General features: G+C 47.2%; 1 protein-coding gene across 1 annotated transcript in view; it reads right to left on the reverse strand.

Annotated features, from left to right (window-relative positions):
• The window catches only part of PLXNA4 (plexin A4), a gene marked incomplete at both ends in the record, with an annotated part of 424,475 nt that extends 404,274 nt beyond the window's left edge, over positions 1-20,201 (reverse strand). Inside the window, one exon of the mRNA XM_082308764.1 lies at positions 19,023-20,201. Within this exon, the coding sequence (XP_082164890.1) occupies positions 19,023-20,201 (1,179 nt within the window). The remainder of the gene's footprint in view (positions 1-19,022) is intronic.
• Between the last annotated feature and the right edge of the window lie 6,058 nt (positions 20,202-26,259).

Genomic DNA, 26,259 nt, shown 5'->3' on the forward strand with positions numbered 1-26,259 from the left:
AGGATTAAACACTATAGATGGTGACTGCACACACTTCCCATTCCTGGAATATATTAATCATATATTCCTGGGCCCTTCTCTCACACTGTTTGGCCTGGAGACTTCATCCTCCTGGGTCTCCATTTCTTCCTCATGAAATGGAGATTATCCACATTTATCCATCCTGCTGGGGTACTGCAACTCACTGAAGTTCTTTGAAGAGGAGGAAAAGTTTCACAGCTATTATGGGAGCTTTCCAGCGTTTGCTGAAGACATCCATGAACTCCTACCAACCAGAGAAAAGGCCCTGTTCATTAATGCTGCTCTCTAAGCTCTAACACCTATTGCATTTGAACTCAACAGGCTTGTCATCAGACAGGTGCTCCACTGTGATCCTTGCATATGAGTGCACGTAGTGTCTAGTTATCTCTGAGGGTATTTCTCTGGGCTTCAGGGAGTTAAAGTGCAGCAGCAGAACAGTACAGACAATTCTTCTACCTTAAGACACCACCTTGACAATAAGTGAGGCTAATACAGGCTGCCAATATGAAGATCTCCACAGAATAAGTCAAATAAACATGAAGCTCCAAATATCACAGTACACAATTGCCAAAGCAGTTAGACTTTATTAACTTCACTGGGACCGCTCACAGATTTGAAGTTAAGCATCCGCTTAAAATGTTTTGCTGAACTAAAGCCTAGAAAGGCAATAATTAATTGTACAGAAAGGCTGCCTAGTTTTCATATATCAGTAATAGAGGACAGTGACAATTTTCTTTGTCTGAGCTCATATCTTCCTGGAAGCATGGCTAGAATATGTGCTGCTCCTTACTTGAGTTCACGGGCAGTAAAAGCCTGATAGTTGACTTATTTTATCCTCACCCAGCAATTACAGGGAATAATTACAGATGGTTTTACTGAATGGAAGAATAACGTGTCTTAAATGTACTTATAAACACATGAAACCTATAAGGAATTCAAACAGCCATTAGTAAGGAGCGGCTAGCCTGAGCTCTGGCCTGCAAGAGTCATTAGTGTTTGTGGGCTGCCCTTTCAGAGCTAAAACACCAACTCAAAGAGCAATTACAGATCAGATCAACAGCCTCCATGAGCAGCAGACAGGATGTTGCTAGTCTACAATGCCAGCACAAAGTCTAAGATAAATCTGCATCCCTGATCCAAAGGCCAAATTCATCTGAGGTCTAGTACCACCAAGCTGATGGCCACACTTCAGAGAGGCAGGACACCCCTGCTGACAGCATGGCTTGTAAAGGCTGAGTGTTTCTGTGGATAATGAGAACACGCACAGCTTCATTACGTAGGTCAGGATGGAAAAACTGCAGCTTGATTACTCAGGAAGTACAAACGTGTTTGAAGCAGCGATGCTACCCAGATCTTTCTGTGAGATGTGAGAGACTGACTGTCAGAGATCAGCTAACAAGAGGAGCGGTGCGTTGGTCTGATGCAGTGTGACAAGCCGCCTGTTCACCAGTTCACTACCTGACACATCATCTGGTGCAGGATCCATCTCACCTAGCTTTAGCCATGTGAAATCTTAGTAAGAAGCCTACGGCGGTCACCTAAACTACCACCATAATCAACAAAGGAAAGGAGGGATGTCAGAGAACAAGCCATCCAGCCAAACTTGTAATGCACTGGATCACCTTCTGATAGAGCCAGCTGACTGCAAAAGGACTCCAGATGATACACTCAGCCTAAGCATCTAACATTAAGATGTATAATGCTTTGAACAGGAGGCTGAACTATACGACCCCTTGAGGTCCCTTCCAACCTGAATCGTCTTATGGATGAGGATCTGAAAAGAATCCAGGTCTTGAAGTCAGGCCCAGTTTGATAGGAAACTCTTAAGCTCTCAAATTAACATAATGTGTGTTTCAAGACCGTAACAAAACTGTGTATGTGTCTCACTCGAACTGATGGCCTGACAGGCTGAGAGAAGAATCATTTCAGACTGAAAGCAAGAAATTCCCAAACATTCTACAAATGGCAGACAGAGGGGCAAGTGAAAGAAGTCCTGCTTTGTCATGGTTTTAAAGGAAAACAAGAAATGGGAAACAGCTTTCTTCACCACCAAGAGGATGAAAAGCTTAATAGTGCCAGTAGACATCTTACCTAGGGTGCAGCGTATGAAGCTCCATCTCAAACAACAGGAAATTACGCCGACAAGCAGTGAAAGGATAGCAATCAAACAGCACAGTCTGTGGCATCCTCCTTGGTGTAGCACAGCCTCCCACACATTCCCCTCCCTGCAGCACAGCCAAAACCAACTACTCCAGCTGAAGCAGTTGGAGATCAGAAAGGACCCATACAATCATCTGGTCTGCCTTCCTGCATGACTCAGGACCTCAAATCTCAGGCAGGGTCTGCCTGTGCTGTTTTGTGGAGAGGTACAAGCTATTTCTCTTTGCTCCCCAGCCAGGTCTGACTCTGTATGGCTGTAAGGATATAGTACTGAACCCTCCATAACACACTCTATCACAGCCAGGATGTGTTAGCTAGAATATATGATTGCTGTAGATGTATATCAGAGCCCACAAAGCCAGAGTAAGCTCTCATCCTCCCACAAAACCCTAAGAGGATATAGACCCAGGGATCCCAGCATCAAGCACAATAACCTGTGGCTGATCTGCAGCACCTCTCCCACCTGTTGAGACTTAATTAATCCAAATGCCACAGGTTAGTTCCTCCTCCATCAGACTGGGCCCAGCTCCAGCTGAACTCAGACCTACCCTTAATGGGGCTGATACCATGATTTTCCCCCATACAGACAAAAAACTTAATTTAAGCCCATTTATTTCATCTTACTTTCCTGAGATTATTTACAGAAGGACACATCCTTATAAGAAGGGCTTATAAGAAAGATGGGGACAGACTTTTTAGTAGGGCCTGTAGCAATAGGACAAGGGGTAATGGTTTTAAACTAAAAGAAGGTAGATGCAGACTAGATATAAAGAAGAATTTTTTTACAACAAGGGAGGTGAAACACTGGCACAGGTTGCCCAGAGAGGTTGTAGATGCCCCATCCCTGAAAACATTCAAGGCCAGGCTGGATGGGGCTCTGAGCAACCTGATGTAGTTGAAGATGTCCCTACTCATTGCAGGGAGGATGGACTAGATGACCTTTAAAGGTCCCTTCCAACCCAAACCATTCTATGATTCAAGCACCAGAGCGAGGTTGAAGGGTGAAATCAGCACTTTCTCTTAGCGGCCACAGTTCAGATGAGATCTAGGACCATCCCAGCACACCCTAGCCTCTGAGACATGCAAAGTGGTATGTGAGGGCAGATAAGGCGATGCTGTTCACTCACATGCTTTTGCGTGGGTGCCTGGGAAGCAATCGCGGAGTTGTGGTTTGCAATGTGGACAACCATCCCCCAAGAACAGGAGCAAGGCCAGCAAGCCACACACCACATGAAAACTATTTTCATTTAACACATTTGGGTTATTTCCTCTGGGGATCATCTGCAAAAAAATGCCAGCAAGCAAAACCCTACAAATAAACATCACCCGGCTTCTGTGCAGCTGTGGCTCTCAGCTGCACACATGCCTTTGTAAAGACAGAAATACAGTCATCTTCTTCAGCAAAGAGAAACACGTAAGGAAGTTTGGATTTATGATGAAAGGGTCAGGAGTTGCAAGCACAGGTTTATTTTCAATTCCAGACACTCCTAGCAGCAATATAAAGTAGCCACGTTAAACTCTCTGGAGCTTCTCTGCTTGGCAATTTCACGTTAACGACTTTCCAGAATGAAAGCGGAGGTGAGGACATGAATTCACTCTGTTTGCAACACTGCTGCTGCACCAGCTGGGATATCAGGGAGGGGCAAAGTGAAGATCTAAAGAGGCAGGAATAGGATCAGCAATACTTGCATCCCGAGCAGTTAAAATCTAACCCAGAAATTCATGGCACAGTCTGTAGGTAACTTGGAAGGGAAGAGGGGCCTTGTGGTTGAGATGCTGGACCGAAGTCAATCAGTTCATCATCCCACACCACATTCCCACCTGCAAAAGAGGGAATATTACTCACCATTCCTCTGCCCCAGGGAAGCTGCTAAACACAGGTTTATAAGGTGCTCTACATATCCGAAATATCTTCATGTGTGAATGATTGGCAGCTCCCAGGGCATAAATGCCCTCCCAAGTCCCACCAGCTGCCTCTCCATCTTGGGCTGATGTGCAGGGGGGAGCCAGCTGGTGAGAGGCTGCAGTCTGCTCCTGCCGCCGCTCCCTGCATCGCCAACCAGAGGGTTCATCTGCAGCCGTGACACCATGGCCAAGTGTCACATTCTCCAGTGAAACAGGAAGGATGTGCAAAAGAATGGGCCTGATTTACAGGAGGATTCTGGCAGGCATTTGCCTTCTCCAGGATTAAGCCTATGAAATAAATAATTGACACATCCAAGCACCCCTGAAGAGGATGGTTTTACAAGATTGGTGCTGGCTCAGTCCCCAAGGGATTCATTGAGCCCCAAAAACCCCCAAACTCAGCAGAAGGGTTAGAGCTCTGATTACGACACCTCTTTCCCCGTCCTCATCTGATTCCCCAGCAGAAGTGAGCACTTTGGCATTGTGTGAATGGCTGAAGCACCAGATAGAAGGGGGCTAGTGCAAACAGTGCTCGTAATAAATTGCAATTGTCCCTTAAACATCTGCTTTAGCTATTTGCCTCTGAAACAGCCCCTGATAATAAAATACAGCCTAATCCATATTTGGGGAAAAGCTTCGATAAAGGATTAGCCATCCCTCATTCCTCCTTGCTTTCACTCTGGCGAAATCTTCCTCCCCAGTCAAAGCACCAGGGCCTTTTTCCAGATATCTCAGCAGGCTCCAAAGCAATTCCACAGACTCACTGAGGATAAAGGCTGTCCCATTGGCCAAGTCTCGCCTTTGATTTACAGCTAATACCTAACAGCCCTGTCTTCATACAGTGGCAGGTACTTGGCTTCTCACTCTTGTTATCTCAGGCTTGGCTACGCCAGACGATGGAGGGAACGCATACATTACGGCTGTCTGTGGTGCCAGCGGGGCCAGGGAGCCAACAGCAATAAGAAATCAACAGTAATGTGCATTTGAGTCTCTGCAAGGAGATATCCAAGGTCTTTTCCAGCATCTGACTGAAAGATCTTCTTTCCTTCCTGACTGCAAGGACTGAGTGAGGATGAGGGTGGACGTGTATCTTACTCGATAGGATATTTAAAAATCTAGAGAGATGGAAGCCCTAGGAAAATCTGTCACCGGGAACTTCATGGTACCTGAAGAGATACAAGCTAGGAAATTTAGGGTCTAGATGTTCACACCTGTTGCAGGGGTGAACCATAAATCCCCACCCAGCAGCACTGCAAAATGATGGAAACCATCTCCCTGCAAACCACAGGTCTTTAAACTCCAACAGCAGCAGTATGGTGCCTAAGGCTTGTGCGTCTCCTGTTTGCCTGTGCATGTCCTCTTGATGGTCTCAGCATGGGCTTCACTGTCTGATGAACTTCTGGTTAGATGCTGGTCTGCCCTACACCTGCATTAGTACCTTGCTTTCCTTAAGCTGGATTGGCTCTGCCTCTGACCTCCTGCAGTGTTTCTGCTTCTGGCCATGCTGCCTCTGAGTCTCCCTTCCAACTCCTCTGAGACCAGTGAACTTTGGTTCATCTGAGCTTTTCGCCATGATCTGTGCTGTGAACTTTGGCAGAACCATCACATTTCAGCCTGTTAGCTGTGTCCAGCCATGAGGTCCCAGTGCAGGATGGAGACAACGCCTCTGACTTTCACCTCGTGCCACATCATTCACATAATTTGATGCCTGTTACTGCCCTCCTCATCACATGCATTCCTGACAGTGAGTCAGGAAAATGCTGTGGGCTTGCCCAGTGAGCATCAACAGCTGTCGACCTTTGTCATCTGCAATTCAAAGCCACAGGGAAATTTTGTGGACAAAAAGATGGGAACCCTGGGCCACCAACCAAAGATAGCATAGATCACCAACCAACCCACTCTTCAGCAGTTAGCCTGCAGTCTCATGACATACATACAAAAATATCCAGTACCGTTACCCCGGGGTGCTCTGTGATATAAGGGAAGCTGGATAAAGAGCCAACATTTGGAAATACATTATAATTGCACACTGCTTTTCACTTGTGCAACCACAGCAATGGTTACCATGCAATTACATGTCACCATATACAAATGACAGTGCAGTTACAGTAACTTTACCAATTACAGGGCAATTGCACCCACTATGCTAAGAGGTTTTCATTCAAACATAATTCAGGAACAGAAGAACAAGGGAGAAAGTTACTTAAATTGACTAGAACTGGTAGAGGCGTTTGGTTTTTAGGTCTGTAGTTTAAGCATCAGTTCAAGGACTGGTGTCAAGTTTCCAGAGTGCTGCAGAATCTTAATGTAGTACAGACTTTTTATGCCTGCATTTATGTTCCTGCTATACTGTGAGCGTAAGGCTTCCCAACAGTCTATACCATGTACCTCCATGTCATAAAATTTGCAATTTCCTGAAGAGGAGGCTGCCTTTCTTACAGAGACCAACAGGTTTCTTTAGTCTTCAGGCCTTTTGCTCAGCAGAGCTGGGTGATTATTAGTAAGAAATAATTGCTGCTATAAATTTATCATCTTCTAAGTCCTAACTTTCTGAATGATTAGTGTGTCATGTGTACAATGTACATTGATTAGTGAACCCCTAAAAATTTTCTAGACCCCAATATTGAAAAATTTAAGCAATACTGCCATTAAGTTTGCTTTTCTTATTTCCAGCTGCAGACCCTGGAGAGGCAGACCACAGCTTTCAGGGTCTGCTGACCCTGTGTCACAGACACAGAGCTAGTAATCAGCAACTGCAAATGCTTTTCAGCCCATGGCTTGTTCTCAAAATCTTGTTCCCACTTTTGTTATGCATGTTGCCTTACTACTGGCATGGGACTGGTCAGCGGCAGCATTTCTGCTCTGGAAGCAGCACCAGGCTATCAGAGAGAAACAGTTCATGCCCACATGAAGGAAAGTCCAAGACTGACTATCCAGAGAAGCACGTCATAGATATTAAGTGTGCAATACTGTCCTCAGCAAAACAACAGACTTGCTTCTTGGTCACTTGCATTGAAGACATTCCTACCATTACAAGTGAAGATGCAATTAAGGATCCAGCCTGAAACACCAGGAGGTTAATGAATCCACATTACTGGCAGATGGTGTTCTGATACCAGCTTCACCATATCCTTCAGCTCCTATGTCAACTTCATCTCTAAGCGTCTGCCAGGAGAAACAGTCGCACTATGTTGTGATAAGACAAGGTGAAGAACAGACTACCTATACCTAGGAATATTTTCCAGTGGGATATTTGCACTCTCTGTGTTTGGTTATTGGAACTTAAGTGATATTTCAAGTGCCTCGGTTGGAGCCCAAGGCCTGATATAGGCAGGGAAGAGGGACAGTACCTCTAGCAGCAATGCGGAGTGTCAGACCGATATAGTGCAAACACTCTTATTTATGGAGGCCTTCACATCCCACATCCCAAACACTACCACTGTCAGCCAAATCTTCCTCTTGCATAAGTCATTTCCACCTCCTCAAAAAAAATTCTGACGTTTTGATTCCAAATCTCGGCATTAGCACACCAAGCCATGTAGCTGGGGTGAAAAATCAGATCCACGAGGTGTGTGGTCACTGAGGTTCATCCCCTCCCAGCTGGCAACTACACCTACAAACGAGAAGGACGGATGGGACCTGAAGAGCAGCAAATGTGAGTGTAAAAGGAAGCTGAGTTCTTCTGCAGTCCCATAAACTTCTCTCTGCTGGCTCAGAGGCTGGAGGATCATATGGATGAGGCACTGAAGGATAAACAGAGGAATATGATCTCTGTGGCTCTCAGCTCAGTGCTTTCCATGAGCTTTAAAAAATTCACTTGCAATTTTTCACACCCTAAAAAAAAAAAGAGATTATTGAGTGTGGAGACTCTGCCTTTGAAACTGCCATGGTCTATTGGGTAAATAAACATTTAGGGATTTTTCAAAAGTGAAGTATTGATCAAATAAGCTGCTAGAGCTCTTCTGTAAGAACATATTCCAGCAGCAAAGCGGTGTTACGCACCTGAAACACAGTAGCACTGACTTCCCCTGGTGCTGCTGTAGCTGAGATGGGGAGTAAGAGTCCCAGAGAGAGAGAAAATCTTAGGTGAAAAGTGTTTTCTGTGTAGGCAGAAAGACACCTTTGAGAGAAGAAGTGCGCTCACCAGCTGCTGCGTTTTATCCTAAAGGATGTCGCATTTCCATGATTGGCCAAAGGTTGTCTACATAACAAATTCCTGGAAACATCAATTGCAGTGATGAAAGAGGTGTAAGAAGAGACTGGAGCTCTCTCTTTTGTCAGCTGTGCCCCGTAATTCTGAGCATCCTTGCAGTAACATGGATTTCTTGCAGGCATGTCTGTCCTATTGGAGACACCTAATAAAGAGACATTCCCCTTCCCAAGTTACAAACTCTCATGTCCATCTTCACCAGATGGACACAACAGCCACACTGCAGGGATATTCTAAGCTCTCCACACCACTATCATTGCTGTCTGTTGCGCGCAACATTGAAGGGTGTAGGAGACTTCTCTTGCTGGCCTGTCCTCCCTTTCAGAGACAACATGCCTGGCCCATTATCTCCCAGTACTTACTGGCAGCAGAATGGTTAAACCAGCATTTCTGGAGCATTTCTGACAGCTGCCAAGCACCGCTCATTCCTATTCCAGTGACGCACACCAGCACCTTGCCGGATAGAGTCCAGCTGCCTCCCCTACGCCGCACCACCAGAGATTCTCCACTGAATCACAATTACTATAATTATTATTTTGTTACACAGACAAAATAATCATTTGGGCTGCAAAGTGCCACGTGCACCAACAGCGCTATATAAATTAAAAAAACAATGCTGCTTTTCATGCAAGCAACACCTTCGCCCGGAGATCCCAGAGCTGCTTAAAAGCATTAATTAAACCTCACTGCAGTCCTGCAAAGGTAAGCTAAGTGTTACGGGGAAATTGAGAGAGCTCAGCTGGGTACGAGAGGCCCCAGCTTGCTCACCAAATAACAGAGAGTTGTGCCGAGCTCTGGGGCTGCGCATCTGTATCAGGGAGAACCGAGTTGTGTCTGGTCCTATCATCTCACAGAAAATGAATTTAAAGAAGCCTCGTTATCAGTTTAAACAACAAACTAAAGCACTCGAGCCCTGAAAAGAAAAATCTCCCACTTGCTGCCTCTATCTGTGCAGACCTCAGTACTTGAGGAATTCAGAGCACTTGTGTCAGCCGAGTATAAATTCACTCAAGCCATTAAGCTCAAACTCTTCCTGCATCTGAAAGCGGGACTGTGCAAGTGGAAGGCTGCAGCCGGCCCTCAGAAGCAGGGACATCATTACAATTACAGCCCTGTATTTCTTGGCGCAGGATCCTGACCAATAACCCCAACCCATTGATAAGAGCTGGGTCATTCCCTCATTAGGAGGAGTACATTTTTATTATTCCTTTCTGCACGCTCCCTCACTCCGCCTCTCCCACTCTCTCTGTATGTCTGAATACGCGCCTGGCTAATATCGCTCGTTTACAGGATAAATCAGCTGAACAAATCCTATTATATTTTGGAACACTGACAACGACGGGGTAATGACATTGAAACAGGGAAAATGCGATGTTGTTCCTACTGATCTAATGTCACCCACATGCTCTGTCAGCTATGCCAGCTCCAATACTGCATGGAGGAAACAGAGGTCTCTGTCTTTCTGCGGTGCTACCATTTAGTTGCATGCATATCTGGGTGTCTTGCCTGCGTTTCAAGTATTTCTTTAAATATCTTAAATATAATTAGAATCTGCACCAAAAAGCAGAAAACTTTGGGGTTGCAATGTTTACTAGCTCCGAAATTGAAGCAACTGGGTGCTAGTGGCACAGGGAAGATGTTAGGTCCTACATATTGTGTAGTTATCTGCAGGAGAAAGATGCAACAAAGATCTGCATTTCAGCAAGCTACATTCATCCACTTACTGATATTTGTCTGTGCAACAAAGCAGAGCTGAAGAGAAGGACAGTTCAGAGGTAGATGTGTGAAGGACACCCAGGTCCCCAGCTCCACCCTGAACTTGGACGTATCTACCCAGTCAGGTCCACGCTGGCTCGGCAAACACCGCATTTTGTCCTGAAACTGTTGTCATGTTACCCAAAGACTGGGCCAGTGCTAATAAAATGTCTCTTGAGCAAACTTGCAGCAAAACCATATCCCACACTAGCACAGTCATGCAGATGCCAGGCTGAGAGTGTCTGGGGCAGAAATATGGTCAGATGAGATTTGGACATCTCTCTGTAGGTACGACAGCCTTTCTCATCTCCATCTTCACACCGGCCAGGCTTCAGGATGGACACTTCCAACATCTGTATTATCCTACCTGGTATAATGGGGACCCATGTTTCCATGCAATGTGGATAAACATGCTTATTTCAGGGGAAAAAAAAAATCTTATGTTATGTGTGTACTGGAATATAAAATAAATAGACATGTGCATCAGATCATTCCCAGAGGCTAAACATCTTCGCTGATTCCCCAAGTACTAAGACAGACCCTGCACTGTTTTTCACCCCAACAGCTACACTTGCATCAGGCAAGCGAGAAAGGGTCTGTGCAGGATTTGGCCCAGAAAGCAATGCTGAATTCAGCATACCCTCGACCCTCTCCTCAACAAAACAGTTATTGTACAAACTCCCACACTCGGCTGCCCCCGGTCCGGAGGTGCTTTAAATAGCATCGGGCTCTTGAAGGGAGCTGGAGACACTTTGTTTCTCGCTCTTCCAGGATGGCTTGATTTTGCTTGCTGCTTTTTTAAAACAAAAAAATGTTGCACAAGCATTCCCATTGGCCTGAAAAGCGACCTCCTGGTGAGGCAACATGAGGTCAGGTTTGAGAAGTAGCTGATCTCCTGGCATGGAAGAGAATGCAAGGAGATCATATTGAGCTCTCCAAAAATGCAAGACTGAGCCATGGGTGACCGCAGGGCTCAACCACAGAAGAAAACAGCCTGGGTCCCTGGCAGGGGAAGCAGCAAAGATCAGTTCCCAGAAACAAATCCAATTGTCCACGTGGCAAGAAGCACAGGCAAATGGCACAAGCAGTGATGGAGCAGCTGGCACCTTGCTCACCTGCAGAAGCAGCTACTGGGGGACCACCAGGAGCTGGGGCTGATGCCGAGAGATGCTCAGCTGCTCAGGCAGAGCCAACGTGGTCCAGAGATGGGACTGATGGTGGGGGAGGGAGCTGCGCCTGAAATATCTCAGACACAACAGCGACTCAGCAGCCTTGGGCCCTGCTCTGTCCTCAATGAACATTTTGTGTGAGTGGGGTCAACCAGACACAAGGAGCCAGGAGAGAACAGCGCTGTAAGCGGGTTTGGCACCCGGCCACTTAAAGACATAGGGTTTCCTCTTGCTTTATGCTTTATTTACTTTATGCATAAGTAAATAAATGGTTTTGAGAAAGATGTTGTTTCCAAAGCATGCTTTTTTCCCCCCCAGGACAAACAATGAGGATTTTGGAAGGAGAGGTTGCAGGGTGGGGGTGTGATAAGAAGGTAATTAATTACCACCAGCGTTATTTCTGCGCGCACACTGATCTGGAAGTATCCTTTCAAGGACAGGTGTTTAATACTGAGGAACATACTTAATACCTCAAATGCAATCATCCTCTCCATGCAATTAGGCCCTGGTTTACAGCCCGTAAGTGCAAGCTTCAGTTGATGAAGGTGCTTAAGAGTTTTTGTTTTTCTCTCCCCCAGGGCCTCCAAAGCCACTTTTTTTTTTTTTTTTTTCCTTCCTGGAGTGCAGAGCACTTTACAGAGGCAGGGAATTGTCCTTATCCCTGCTGGCTGAAAGCAGAGAGGTGGCACATAGGAGGAAGGACAGCCACCGAGGAAAAAGTGAAGATGAACCCACATGGTGCCTGAGAAGCCCCTGCAAATGAGCTCTCACCAGGTTAGCATATGCATGCCCACCTGAATAAGCACTGGGCTTTTGAGGATATCAAGAGGACTGGGATGTTGCCAGCCACTATACTCAGGCTGAACTAAGAGCTCATGCAGATGCTAGAGAAGTCCTGTAGTGCTCACCCAGCACTGCTCAGCCATAGGCACATACGGCAATGGAAAAGCCAGGAGGGTCTTCTTCCTGCAACTCCATTAGACCCCCAGCCATCGTGTCCCTAGCATGAACACTAGGCATGCTAATCAATGAATTAGTGCTAATTAGTTAATGAGCCTGCTGGTCACCTCACAGAGGAAGAGGTGGGGAAACGTTCCTAATTCCAGTTACAGAGGGGCCAGGACCTTGCTCGGAGCAGTGGAGGTTTGAACTCAGCTGCTCTCCATTAACCTGAGGAGCATGGCCCCAGACATCTCTGGTCACTTCCACCACTGACAATAATCATGAGAAATACCAGCCATGTCGCTGGAGAGAGCTCCCTGCTCTGCTTTCGTCTGAGCTGCCTCATGTAGCAAGATAATATGACGTTTCTCTCTGATTAAGTGTTTTTCATCCCAGAGCACAGCCAGCTTTGCAGGGGAGATGATGGTCAGGCCTGCTGGAGATAGAGAAATGAGGAGTGGGAAGGTGCAGGGGGGAGATCTGCAAATCACAGAGCTCAGCTGCAGAAACCCTAAGCCAGCGCCCTACCCCTTGTCTGTATTGCCTCCCCAGTTAAGCCCTCCATCCACTCCAGCTCCCAGCATCAGCAAGAGGATGCTTGTCACCTTTTATCAAAGTTGCTGGGCTCAGCAAGTCCCTCCAACAACACACTCTGCACACATGCACACACACTCCCATCCAACACAAACTGATGTGACCAATTATACAAATACAGATCTGGCAGTAATAAGTCTGTTTGCTCTGTCTCTGAGTCTCCAGTGAGCATTCCCAGAGAGGCGTTACCATATTTCTGAGGCTACTGCCTTTGCACAGATTGCACTGTGTCATTTTTTTGATTCCTGCTCTTGCTTGCATCTTCAGAGGAAGAAGAGGAAAGCACTGTTAAAAGTTGACCAAGAGCTGACCTCAACTGACCATGAGCCCTTTGAATCAGAAACATGAGTCTGTATAATTTGGGCTAAAGACATGTACGCAAAACTCTTGTGCATGGTCTATCCAGTAGAGACAAACAAAAAGGCCTATTGTGCAAGCGCGAGTGACATTGACCCCCTGCAGAGATTTACTTAGGATAGCCCTACTAGCAAGCAGTGACACTATGAGGTCTAATGAAACCGATAGCTCGTTCCTGTGACCGTGAGTCATTCCCCTGGGAAAGCAGCAGGCTCACGTACTAGCCAGCCCAGCCGGGAGAACCCGGCAGGGGCTGTGTGTGCAAAATGTCACAGCAACAGTATCGCATGGACCTCCTTCCATGCATTCCTCTTCCCAAGGGCTAAGCAAAAATTAACATTCCCTTTCATCCCAACCTTTCCCTTTTAAGGGAAAATGATAGGGGGAAATGACAGATGGAGATGACAATTCCTGCTTTCAATTTGTAAATTTTGCCCCTTCTTTCCAGCAGCTCCAGCCTGTGTCCTTCTTTCTAAATGATGTGGTTTTCTGTCGCCCATGCTAGAGAGAGACACAATAGCAAGGATGATATTTCCCCTTCCTGCAACATTTGGGAACATTAGGCACAGCACTAAGAACCAGTAGTCCCTGAGCTGCAACTGCCCTGCAAGTCATGTTTTACTGTGCCATAGCCAACCGTTCTGTAAAACAGGGGTAATGCTGCTCCTCATCTTGGTGTCTCAGAGGTGCTCTGTCAGACCTGTGTGCTGTTAACACCAGCAATGACAAATGCAAGCCAACACAGCCCTGGGAGGAAGAGGAAAATCATGAAATAGGCTGTAGGAAAACTGTGGCCACACCATCACCAACAGCGGCCTCACCAGGAGTCAGATTGACTGACCCATGCCATGAACACGGCCCTTCTGCCACTTCAGCTAGAAATGGCCCTTCCTAACCTGGTGGCATGGAGCAGAAGAGAGCCCATGGATCAGCCCCAAGGGCCAGGCAGCACTCATTCTGGGGTGAGGTGCTCATGCTGCCAAAGCAAAACACCTGTGCACCCAACTGGTATCCAGACATGCCTGACAGCCATCCATGGAAGCAGTCATCAGAAATATGCCTTCCACAACCTCCTCCCACATCCAGCTAAACCCCATGGGTACAGCAGTGCTTGCCTGGTGGGCATCAAGCATCTAGGATGGGCAGGGGGGATGCAAGGAAAGCAGAGGGAGTAGGAGAGCAGAGTCCACTTGAGGAACAGATGTATGGAAGAGATGCAGGACTCTTGGGGATCTAGGCACCGGTAACTGCAAAGATGTTTTGGGGATTTACTGACTTACTTAGGTGTGCCTTGAAGCATCAGAGGCACAGGAAGCCTTTGTAGGCAAGTCACTCATCAGACAATGACTCAGATCCCAAACACCCACCTCACCTGCCCTCTGTTAGCAAAGTGTTGGAAAAATATTGCCCAGCTCTTTACACAAGGCCTTTTGTTGGCTGGTCAGCTTCGAAAACATTTCTTTTCTCCCCCAAGTGACAGCACTGCCATGAAAAACAGGAAGAGATTGAATACAGTAATTTAAACAGTCAAACTCCATTTCCTGCCAAAAGGAAAAGAAAATACCAGCAAAAGGCAGAAGCCAGGCGATAGTTGGGGACAGACACTTTGATTATCTTGGACAGATATTTGCACTGTGTATCCGGTAAAAGCTACAGCGGTGGAGGTGACACGTTTTCATTTCAGGGACTGGAGTCTGTTAGGCTGCAGAGCGGCAGGTGATGCTGTGAGGCAGATCAGGCTGATGAGGAGACCAGGATCTCCCAGGACAGCAGCCCTGGCTTGCAACCAGCTCCTAAGCTGACAGCTGGGATCATGTGCCAACAACACACCGCGTTTGGGACTTCATTGCAAGCCAAGGCTCCAGCAAGGATCCCCGTTCCTCTCGCATCTCCCCAGCAGGCCCTGGCACCCTCATGCTGCTTTGGGGTCAATCTCCAATACCTTCCTCTTCTTCATCCATGCTTGCATATCAGCAGTTCACTTACCTGCTCCCCAAGGCAGGAAGGCTCCCCTGCCTCCACTACTGAGCACCCCAGTAGTGCAATTGTCACGGGGCTTCAAAATGTACCTATTGTTAATCCTATTTCATATTACTGAAAATACTGAAAATCAACAAATTCCCCAGTAATCAAGTCCTGTACTGAAATGGCCCATCCTTCTCCCAAACTGCCTTTTCTAAAAAAACAAAACATAAAGAACCCCCACCAAATCCAGCATTTCCCAACTATATCAACAGTTAATTACGAAGTTTACAAAGAGTATTTGACCACGGCCTTCTTTATCCAACGTGAAGATTGTTTTCTGTTTTAAGCAGCCTTTTGTTTCCTTCAGAATAATCCTTCTGCCAACACCCAGCCTTGCTCTCTGTGCTCCATACATTGATGCCCCATGCTGCACCACAGAAATGGTCATGTTTTGGTGGCACACAATGCTCTTGCTACATAGTCAAAGGGGATGAAGGTGCTCTGTGTGGCTATATAAGTAGGAATGGCTTCAGTATCAGGAAAGGAGATTTAGATTAGACATGAGGGAAAGCTTCCTAGCAGTGAAGACATATCATGTAGGGAAAGAGGAATCTCCGTTGCTGCAGGATAAGAACAGATGAGACAAACATCTGTCAGAAATGTTATAAGTAGGGCAGAAGGGCAAATCAGATGACCTCATAAAACTCTTTTTATCCCCAGCCTCATTTTTCTCCGATTATATGAATTTCTAAGCATTTGGGGTCAAGTGTACTTTTTAAATATAAGTGATTATCCTGTATTCGCAGAGAGGAAAACCGGAGAGGTATTACCTGGAACTGTTCATCACCTGAGTGAACATCACCAATTTGCAAATCAACTGCCTAGACATAAAAATCCATAATTTTTTCCTGATTTGTGCTGAAGATTAATAGGAGGACAGCTATAACACACGGACAGGGGAGGAATGAACACTGAGGATCTTCCATTCATCTCTGGTCTTTTATATTTCCCATTCTGGAAATTCTTCTATCACACTGCCAACATCTGCAACATGCACACGCTGTTGGCAGGAGAGAAGCACAGGCTCATTACACAGTTGTGTCTCAGTCCTTTGCCTTCACATTGGGTTTGCAAACCAGACCAGGGCAAGTCTCCAGGACATCCAACCCTGCAGGACATCTGGAGACCCCATGCCTCCCACTGCATGTTGACCATGAAACAGAGTGCATGCGGCCCAGCTTGCTGCCAGGTCCTACCTGACCTCAACTTTCCCAGCTCCAGCTGCACCAACAAAGCTGCCTGACCAGAGAAGCTGCAGACTCTGCACTGTACTACTCTGGGCAAGTGCACCGTTCCCCCACATCCCTGTAATTATTTGTGTGCATATTACAGGCTAGGAGATCTGTGCTGGGAATGGTCCCCAAGAGACTTCTCTTGCCCTGAAGTGGCCTTGAGTGAGCATTACACCAAGGCAGGAACAGAAGCATCCTAACATGTGGATCCCCTTTGGGTCAGTTATAGAAAAATATTTGTTACCAAAAGCCAGACCTGACCACGCACCAAGATGCGAGGACCGTGTGGTGAGCCCAGCTCCATAATCCATGGTCCTACACTTAATACCACAAAGAAGGGCTGGAATATGTCTTCTAACAGTGTTTCTCTGCAGTGCTCAGCAAGGGTTTCCCACAGCTCATCTCTACCCATCTGCTCAGCGCCAGGCACATCAGCTCTATCTGTTCACATGCAGGATTTCGGCTGCTGAAGGCAGGGCAGCAGAGCCAAAGTTCCGGTCCAGCCTTGTTTGCAGGCAGGTTAAGCCTCTACTTGCACCAGCAGAGAAATATTTGACATCCACACAAATCCAGGGGAAGTCTCACTGAAGGCTTTGTAATTGGTTTTAGGGTTGCTTCAAATAAACGTGCTAAGAGACAGAGCAGGAGTGCTGGTGGATGGCTGGCAAGCAGGACATCAGCAAAGCAGATAAGGCCCTCACAGACATATATCCAGGCTCCAAAATACTTCACCAACCATCAAATATTTTCCAAGCTTAGCAGCTGGACTCTGCAACCCTTACAGCAGCCAAGTCACTAATACTTCTTCCCTCAGGCAGCACAGCTGATCTCAGACAGGGCTTGCCAGCAGCTCTAAGTAGACTCATTTAAGGAGAGGACAGCCCACTTAGTTACACTTTTCAGACTCCTGCTTTTTCTTCAAGGATCTCCAGGCTCTTTCTCCAGCTGGGAAGCATTAGCATCTCTGATTCACAGTGAAGAAATGCAGTCACAAATATGGTCTAACAGTTTTTCCAACTGTGTCACCCAGTCCCTGGCTCTTTGTCCTCTCTCAGCCTCTGCAGTCCTGTCCCTATGAATTCGGTCTGATATATCAGTCTTCTTGGTCTGGGACTCACCCCAAGGGACACAAGAAAGCTGTTGGTCTTTTTGCTTCTGGCTAAAGCCACAGAATCCAGGTGACTGAGAGGTTTCAGTCCTCCTGACTTGAGAGCTCCAGTATTGCAAACGTTAGTTTGGAGCACAAGCAGAGCAGATTTGCAAGTACATGGAGAGGCTTAACAGCCCAGGAAAGAAACTCCAGCAGGAAGCTCCCAGCTTAAATCTAAAGGCAGGTCTTTGAATGTGCAGAGGCCTTGAGGCTAAACAAAAAAATCAAAGCCAGATTTGGGCACAACCTTTCTCCCTGTGCAATACTCCATAGGGAGCTTTACAGGTCTAGGTAGAAGAGATCTCAAGTAAAATGAAGGACTTGTCCCTCCGCACGTTCAGTGTGGAAGTATGAGAGCAGTGCAAGGTCAAGCAACGATGCTGCAGGCACTGGTGTAAAGGGGAATTAAGACAGAGTAAGGGAGGATCAGACTCCCTGCAATGAAATTTCTGTTTGCTTTCCTCTTGGTCCATCCTTGTCCTGCAAAGGAACAACAGCAGGATTCCCCCAACAAAGGATGCTTGAGTACAAAGGAAAGCCGGAGCAATCCCATATCCCAAGCCCTGACTGCCTTGAGATTATGGGGCAGGAAAGCACTCTGGTGGTTCTCCGTATTCCCTGTGCTCAGACTTGAACTTGCCTATCACTTGAAAGAGCTAATTAAGGAAGGAAATCAAAGCCCAGAGAAGCGCTTATTACAGCAGCCTGGATGCAGTGCTGGCTGTGATGCTGATTTCTGTGCAGGGTATCAAAGCCAGCCTTATGCCGGCAGGGCTGGCGCAGATTTCTGCAATGACACTTTAGTGAACCGACAGAATAAACTAAGGCAATTTCTTAAGACCATTTGTAGGTCAGGTAGACCAGCCTCTTCCCCAGTCCTGCCCTTAAATCTTGCAGCATTTAATCCTTGATCTGCAGCCAGGCCTTAAGTTTTCACTGCAGAGGCAATGGAGAGCTGGCTGGAAACCGGAAGACGGGGGACTTTGATGGTTAATGACTGGTGCTTCTCAACCCTAGAAGAAACGAAGCCCTAGCTTCACAAAGCTCCCTGAACAAATCCTGCTCTGACTCCAGCCCAGGGAAATAAAATTACACCAGCAGACACAGAAACCAGCTGAAGCCTTTGACATTACCTAGGTCCTGTTTTGGTTTAGGTTCAAGCCAAGACTGCCAAGGAAATGTGATTTCACCCCTAACAAATTGCACAATGAAGTAACTACAACAGGCAAATTCCTCCTAAATATTTCAAGGCCGCTTGGCTTAGTTCATCAGCAAACATAGCATGCCTGGGGAGGTCAGAAAGTGATACCTTCCTCAGCTCATCCATGAGCAAACTGAGGCATGAACTGGTTAAATTAGGTGGTGCGGTGAGCTAGAGGCAGAGCCAGGACTGGGACGAGGCAGTCTCAGTTCCTTGGTCCCTGCTCCAATCATTGAGCTACGCTCTAACATCTGTGAGCACATGAGGAGGTTAAGGTTGGGTACTTAGGGGCTTCACTTACCGCACTGCTACAGGGAATATCCTTGACTTTGAGCCAGGCCAGATCTAACGTCCCCTCTCCCCTGTAGCAGGACTGCAGTCTGTCCTTGATGCGATCATTGATCTTTTTCAGGACAAAGATGCAAAGAGCAGACTCATCCAAGGACTTCATCTTCCTTTTCTGCCCCTTGGAGAAGACTGTGAAGAGGATATCATCCTCAGGGCCAACACCCAAAGACCTCGCTAAGATGGCTCCAGCCTTAGACAGGTAGGCTGCCTGGAGCAACCGGTACTCCACCCCATTCTTCTCACAGCCAATGGGCACCTCAACATAGGAGTTAAAGGCTGTGTCCTCCTTACAAAGCCGGACCAGCTTGGAGGTATAAACTTGCTCCTTCGTGGTGGAGCCAGGTGGTGAGATCATCTCAGGCTGCAGAGTCAGGAAATAGACAAAGTTACCACTGCTGAAGCCATAGATGTAGTAGATATCAAAGTCAGGGATGATGGTGAAGGTGTCTGAGGGGATCTTGATCATAGAGGCCACAAACTCATCATGAAAGACATACGCAAACATCCCATCTGCCTCAGAGTTCTTGGTGAGCTTTCTGCTGGAAATAGTGGGGAAGTACTCAGGTTTGCCATCCACGGCAGTGGCAATGAACAACTTGTCATCCATGTTGCTGTAAGAAACAATGACTCCAAAAACAGAGCCACTCTCATTCACCCCAGAGAGATAATGCTCCTTCTTGTGGAAGGGCTCTCCCAGCTTGAAGAGGTCATCCAGCCTCAAAAGCTTGCAGATGCCCTGGTAAAGACTCCCACAGGCTATCAATCGATTCTCCTTGTAGTCTATGAGGAGCATTTTGTTTATGTTGTTAGTGGGCGTCAAGGGTTCGTTGCAGGTTTGGACTATCCTGGGAGGATAACACTTGGGATTATCTTCATCAGGACCAGTCTGGTGGGTCACCAGGACCTTCAGGTCACTGGAGAGTTTGTAGATCCTGTTGACAGCTCCCAAGTAAATGTGCCCAGTTCTTTCATCAACCACCAAGTGGTTGAAGTTTCCCTCTGCTTGGTCTCCAGTAAAAGTGATGAAGGGCCTCTTCGGATGGAGTGGCTGCTGCCTACTAAGAGGCGACACTGTGGTGGACAGCAGGAGGTGAGAAACCAGGCAAGTCCATTTCCACATGGCCGGTGACATGATTAGAAGGGTTTGTATTCCCAAGGGAATGAGGATTAAAAGCTGTAAGAGTCTTCAAAACACCAATTCCCTGGCAGATTCTGTCCTACAAGCAAAGAGAAAAGAAAACAAAAGTACATTACTATGGAGTATTCCTTCCTCCTCCCTCCTTCACAACCATGCCATCATCAGAGCGTATTTAATTGCTAATCCTCCCTTTCTCGTCTCTGAGCTCTCTACTTAAAACCAGCACAAAGGGAGCCCTCCTGAAAGAAAAGATGCTGGTAGAAAGAGCAGAAATCACATAGCAGAATAATAAATCAGCACCCTTTTACTCTCCATTACACACACACGCACCCCACGGCGCAGCACAAAAATTCACTGGAAGCCAGAGCAGTGCAGAAGGCTAATGTAGAAACATCAAGCAGTATTGCTGTTTGCACTGCCAACTTTGACCCAGTTGTGTATTTGCTATCTAAGAAGACAGGACAGGAGAAGGATTATTATCCTGCTCTTCTGGATGAGGGACTGAAGCCTAGAGAAGGTCAGTGACCTGCCTACAGGGACAGGTCCAGATGGATGCTGAGCCCTTTTGCAACCCTCGAAGTTTGCCAGGAAGAAGCCAGATCTGGTCTGACATTAACATCCTTTCAGGGAGACCTCGGTCCAGAATGGGCCTGTTTGAACAGGCTCTCTGTGGCTTCCAGATCAAAGCTGCCTCACGGCAGTCCAGCTTGGAGTACAGGCGTAGGGGTTGTGGTGTGCCAGCCTTCACAGCCACATCTACAAAGGGCATGCAGCCAAGCATGGACCAAAAAGAGCACCAGGTCTCCTCCCTCCCATGGGCTCTCACCACAAGGATGCTCTCCACCCACTGCACAGCCAAGAAAACATTGTCTAAATAGAGATACAGTTCCCCTGGGCATCTCGGAGGACTGAGGAGAAAGGGGTTGCGTAACTGTTAACAGTAATAAAGTCTAAAGGTCCATGAAGTAGGAAAACTAACAGCCCAGGGTGCAGCCTGGTGACTTTCTAAAGAGAGGGAAGGGGGCTTCCTTGCACCACTCAGTCTCTTAAAATCTCCCAGGTTTTAACCAGGGTGGTCGGAGCAGCACGGGGTTCAAATAGCTTCTGTAACTTGGCGAGCACATCACCAAGCCCCATCCCCATGCCATGGAAATGCATCTTCCTACTCAACAACTCATCTGGCCCCTGCTCCTCTGCCTTTTCATGGCTGCTTCTGTACGAAGAGCAACTTTGGCCCCTTATGGCCCTACAGAGCATGTGGGAGATGGAGTCTTACCAGCTCAGGTCTCACCAGCCAAGCACCTTGCTGAGTGCTCACTGCATAACCCTTGTTACTGGTGGCCAGGCTGAGGCACACGAGTCTTTCCTCCTTCCATCCCTCTTTAACACCCAGATCAGAATTTCACGAAACTGTTCTTGATTTCGAAAAGGACACAAACCAAACCCCAGCTCCACTCCTGCAGGCCAGTGTCCTATCACCTCTCTTGCAGAGTGGCTTTGCTGAAATCGGGGGTGTAACTAGGTGAGCAAAGGTGATGACAGGTAGCCCTGTGCAAGCAGGAGGCAAGGGAAAATCACTGTTTGCAGTTCCCAGCAGGGAGGAAGATGTGGCAGTGACACAAGTCTGGATTCGCAGTTTTTTCACATCTGTGCAACTCTCTAACGCCAGTGGAACTGCAAAATTTACTTCAAGAAATAATAAAGAGAATAAATCCTGTCTTCTTTTGACCTGTAGACTGATTAGATCTGATAGTGGAAAGGGTAAGTCTGGGCTTGCAGAGCATCCACCGCTTTTATGCCACCCAAATATTTCAAAATTCTCACAGTAGCCAGAATTTCAAAGCTGTTGTATGATCACCTTCACCTCCCACTGCCCTCCCTACCGCAGCAGCCGCAGGCGTTGGATAGATGACGGACAAAGGTCATTTCACATTTACTTTAGGTGTGTTTACCTGGTTCTGCTTTGCCTTTCTGGTCAAGCAAATATTTAATAAAATCAAGCTTATATTGCAGAGTTTGCAAGACTGTTTTGTGAGCAGGAGAGGATTCGCTCTGCAGGGATACGCAGGCTGGTCACGTAGGCTTTTAATAACCTTTATTATGATAGATAGAGCAGCGACGGTATGAGCTCTCCCTGCACAACCATTCCTCTTTCAAAAGAGGCCATCCTTGAGAGAGCAGCAGAAGAGGGAAGCTGTCCCTGTTTGAGTCCTGTGTTCAGAAACATCACGTGGCGACCCTGAACACCGGCTCCCATCACTTATGAGTTATGAACCATATTTCTAACAGACACTGGTTTGATCGAGCACTAGACAGATCTAGGAAGAAATTATTCTTTTCAAGTACTAAAACGATATCTTTTTTACCCCTATATTTTGCTATATTTTGCTCCTCTTAGCCCTGCAGAGTCAGCACAGCTGCAGGACAGGGAAATGGGAACTGCCGTGACCCAGAGCCTGAAGAGGTAACGAACAGCACCTCTGCTTGAAGACATGGTATAGATGGACTTGGCAGTGCTGGGTTAACGGTTGGACTCGATGCTCTTAAGGGTCTTTTCCAACCTTGACGATTCTATGATGCTATGATTCTATGATTCTATGATTCTGCAACAGGAGCCATCTGCCTGAAGGTCATCACAACACCCAGGAGTAGATTTGCAACAACAGGAGGAAATCTGCCCATCGAAATAAGTGGTCAACACAACATAAGAGGAGATATGCTCCAGACGTGAAATCTCTGAGGCCCAAGCAGGAGAGAATCACGATTGACTCTGAGGTGAGACTGTCACTGATGAGGGGAACCTTCCTCCAGGCAAAGACAGCAAATTTGATCTAGAAACCAGAGACACCGCAATGAGAAACTCTGGGAAAGCTGGATGAGGAATCCCTTTTGCAGCAGACAACGGCGCTTCAAAAATAGTGAACCTTATGGGGGAAGATGTTCAGCTGCAGAGGAAAGAGCGTCAACAGTCTGCCAGCAACCAATAGCCACCAAGCAGCACAGGAGCAGCCTTTTGGGACAAAGCAGGGAGAGCAGGAGCCTGCGGCTATCTTGCCATCTTCCATCAGCCATCTGAGTGACCCTAGGAGCAGGATTTTCTCTCTGTACACTGCTGGCACTCACTCCTTCTCTCCCATCTGCTCATGTTGTTTGCCCTGCACGCTCTGTCCTGGAGTCCCAATCAGTACTTGAGCCTCTAGGGGCTATAATTTATAATTTGGCTTAATTAATAAATAACAGCAGAGGGCAGAGGCAAGGAGGACTGGTTGTTTAGCTTGCAGAATAGAGCAGGGTTTGTACTACCCCTTAGAGAATGCATCAACAAGAAGGGGGTTATGCATGTCTTTTTATTACCCATGTCTGGATAGCAGAAGCCATAGCAGCTGGGAAGAGAAATAATGCAGTGCCATAGACACACCCAATCTCTTAGGCTGCTCTGTCTGCAGGAGACTAATTATATTATAAGAAAAAACCAAGTAAACAAAAGGCCAAAGTGAGCAGGCAGTGAGGTCTAGACTTAGGGTCTGAGCTGGGTATTTCCAAAATAAACCCAAACTGCCTTCCCACAATGACCAGGCTCACTCCTCTTTCCCCCCAGAGACATGTCCAGCAGCAACGCCATGACCTAGTGTGCAGGGCTCCTGTGTGAGACCAGACTGTCCCTCTGAGCAGCTCTACGTGGCTCCTGCCACAACAGCCTCTTCACCAGCACATTCAAGGTCCCTGGGAAGGTCACACAGCCCCTACAGCCCCAGGGATCTGTAGGGAAAGATCTTTTGGTAGAAAGCAGCCCTTCTTTTTCTCCCTTTATTAGGAACAGGTGGCCGTCTGCTCCACCCTTCACATGCAGTGGTGGTACTGAGGGGATGCCACAGGTCATAACAATACTCTAAAAACTTTTCTCTGAGACTGGATCTCTTGGGTGAGTCTCTTCATCACACACACCATGAAAGAGCTGAGACCGTGCCTACCTCCCTCTCTGACCACGGTTAGGCTCTGGTGCTACACAACCCTCATGACATGCAGCAATCCCAAAGGAAGATATCATTCTTTTTCTAGAACCGGAGCTACACCAGATTTAAACCTAGTCTGGACATGAAAGCAGATCAGAAGAAGCCTTCTTGCAAATCCAGCTGTTTCAGACAAGGTTCCATTGATGGTCAGACGAAAGTCTCAGAGTCAGGTCTCACACCACAATCCTGCCTGTGGAACTAGGGTTTCTGCTCTGTAGCTTTCAAATCACACATTCCCCATAAGATTTCTTGAATTCACACAGTTTGGCTTAAGGACTTGTTGCCTCCTGAAGGACAGCAAGTTATGATGCTACTGTACAGCATGGTTACTTGTTTACTGTTGTTGACTGTTTACTGCAAAGGTTAGAGACCACTGAGTTGGAGGATGCAGGGTGGTTCTGCCCTGACCTCTCCAGGAAACAATCCCATGACTACAACATGCAACCCTATGGTCAAGAGATGGGCCCTGGACAAAAAAGTTTGGATGCAAAAAAGCCTAAGAGGAAGGAACTTTCTTAACTTCTTTTAACTCAGATGTGGCTGTTATTAGATGGGAAAGCTAGAGAATGCTGAATATATCCTCAAAACCCAGCAGTTTTCAAGGGGAGAAATTCAAGAAGCATGCACTATGGCTGAGGAAGTAGGAATAAATCAGGAATAAAGAGGACACAAAGGACTGGTCTGTGAATTGAGAGGGAGGGAAGGACTTGGGAGGAAGTGTACAGGAAGAGGGGAAAGAGAGAGCTGGGGCATTCAGTTTTGACTGACAATCTCACAAAATCCATGGTCACGTCCCCGTACTGGAGACCGTCACAAATCCACCCCACTGCAATGACAGCTCCTGAAAGGAACATGTCACTGGGTGAACATGGGTGACTACAGCATCTCCCAATTTGGCTCTCACACACACAACCCTCCTGCCATCAAACCTGGTAGACGGATTCACATCACCACGTCCCCTGCCACAGCCACATGTTGGCAGCAGGGACACTGCAAGGTCAGCGGCAAGAGGAGTCACTCGTGAGAGCCTGGCTGCAAAGAGCCATGGAAGAAAACCCACCCTGGGTCCAGCTCCAGCTAGGGGCTCAGTGAAAAAGTACATGTTAAAATCCAGACCAGGACCAAAATGTGCTGAAAAACAACACTGAGAGGGGAAGAAAATCCATGACCTCCTCCTGCAGAGTGGGTCTGACACCACCTGGGGTCCCAGTGGCTGGTGGGACGAGCTCAGTGAGTTCTCCACCAGGCAGCACCTGGCTAGGAGGAAGCCAACAGCACCCAGGACTCCTGGGCAATGCCAATGGCACGAGCTGGGTGGTTAATGAAGCCCAGCATTAATCAGGCGGCACGCTCCTCTGTTTACTTTTGCTCCACTCAGGCACAGCTATTCATTTCCCAGGATGCAGGAGGCCGGGCACAGATGCTGATGAGGCAGACGCCCAGCAACGGAGCCAGCACACAGCGATTCAGCACCAAGTGCAGCTAGACAATCCCTTTAATCTCAGCTAAAGATTTTTTTTCCTGGCTTCCTTTAATAAACCCTGATTACCATGGATAGAAACTTTTCTTTGGGAGCCGACATGGCGAGAAAACTCATACAGAGGCATTGTCAACAGCTCCCCCAACAAAGACTGGCTTCTAACTTCAGCTAAATCCTTTCTCCCCGAACTTACAACCTGTCCAACGCCTGACAGAAACTGAAGGCAACTCTCTCTTTGAGTGCATCCCGTGCCAAACCATCTCTTTGGAGCTCACTGCAATGAACAGATCCCAGCACAAGCTGCAGCTTGTCCTAAAGAGATTAATTTCAGGAGTGGTTTGTTTGCAAGGCACTTAAGCTAAGGTGAGACAACATGGCCTTCCCTTGTCACACAGATTATTCTATTCAGGCCCTCCGATGGTGCCCATCACCTTGTTACCTGTGCATCTGACAGAAGCGTATTAAGTGATAGGATTAACACTTGCCATGAGTAGGACTTTCTTCCTTTTTTCCTGATTCCCCCATGTGACAAAACTGCATGTGGATGGTGTCTCTGCCT

The sequence above is a fragment of the Platalea leucorodia genome (assembly GCF_965183815.1).
Source record: "Platalea leucorodia genome assembly, chromosome: 4".
Lineage (NCBI taxonomy): Eukaryota > Metazoa > Chordata > Aves > Pelecaniformes > Threskiornithidae > Platalea > Platalea leucorodia.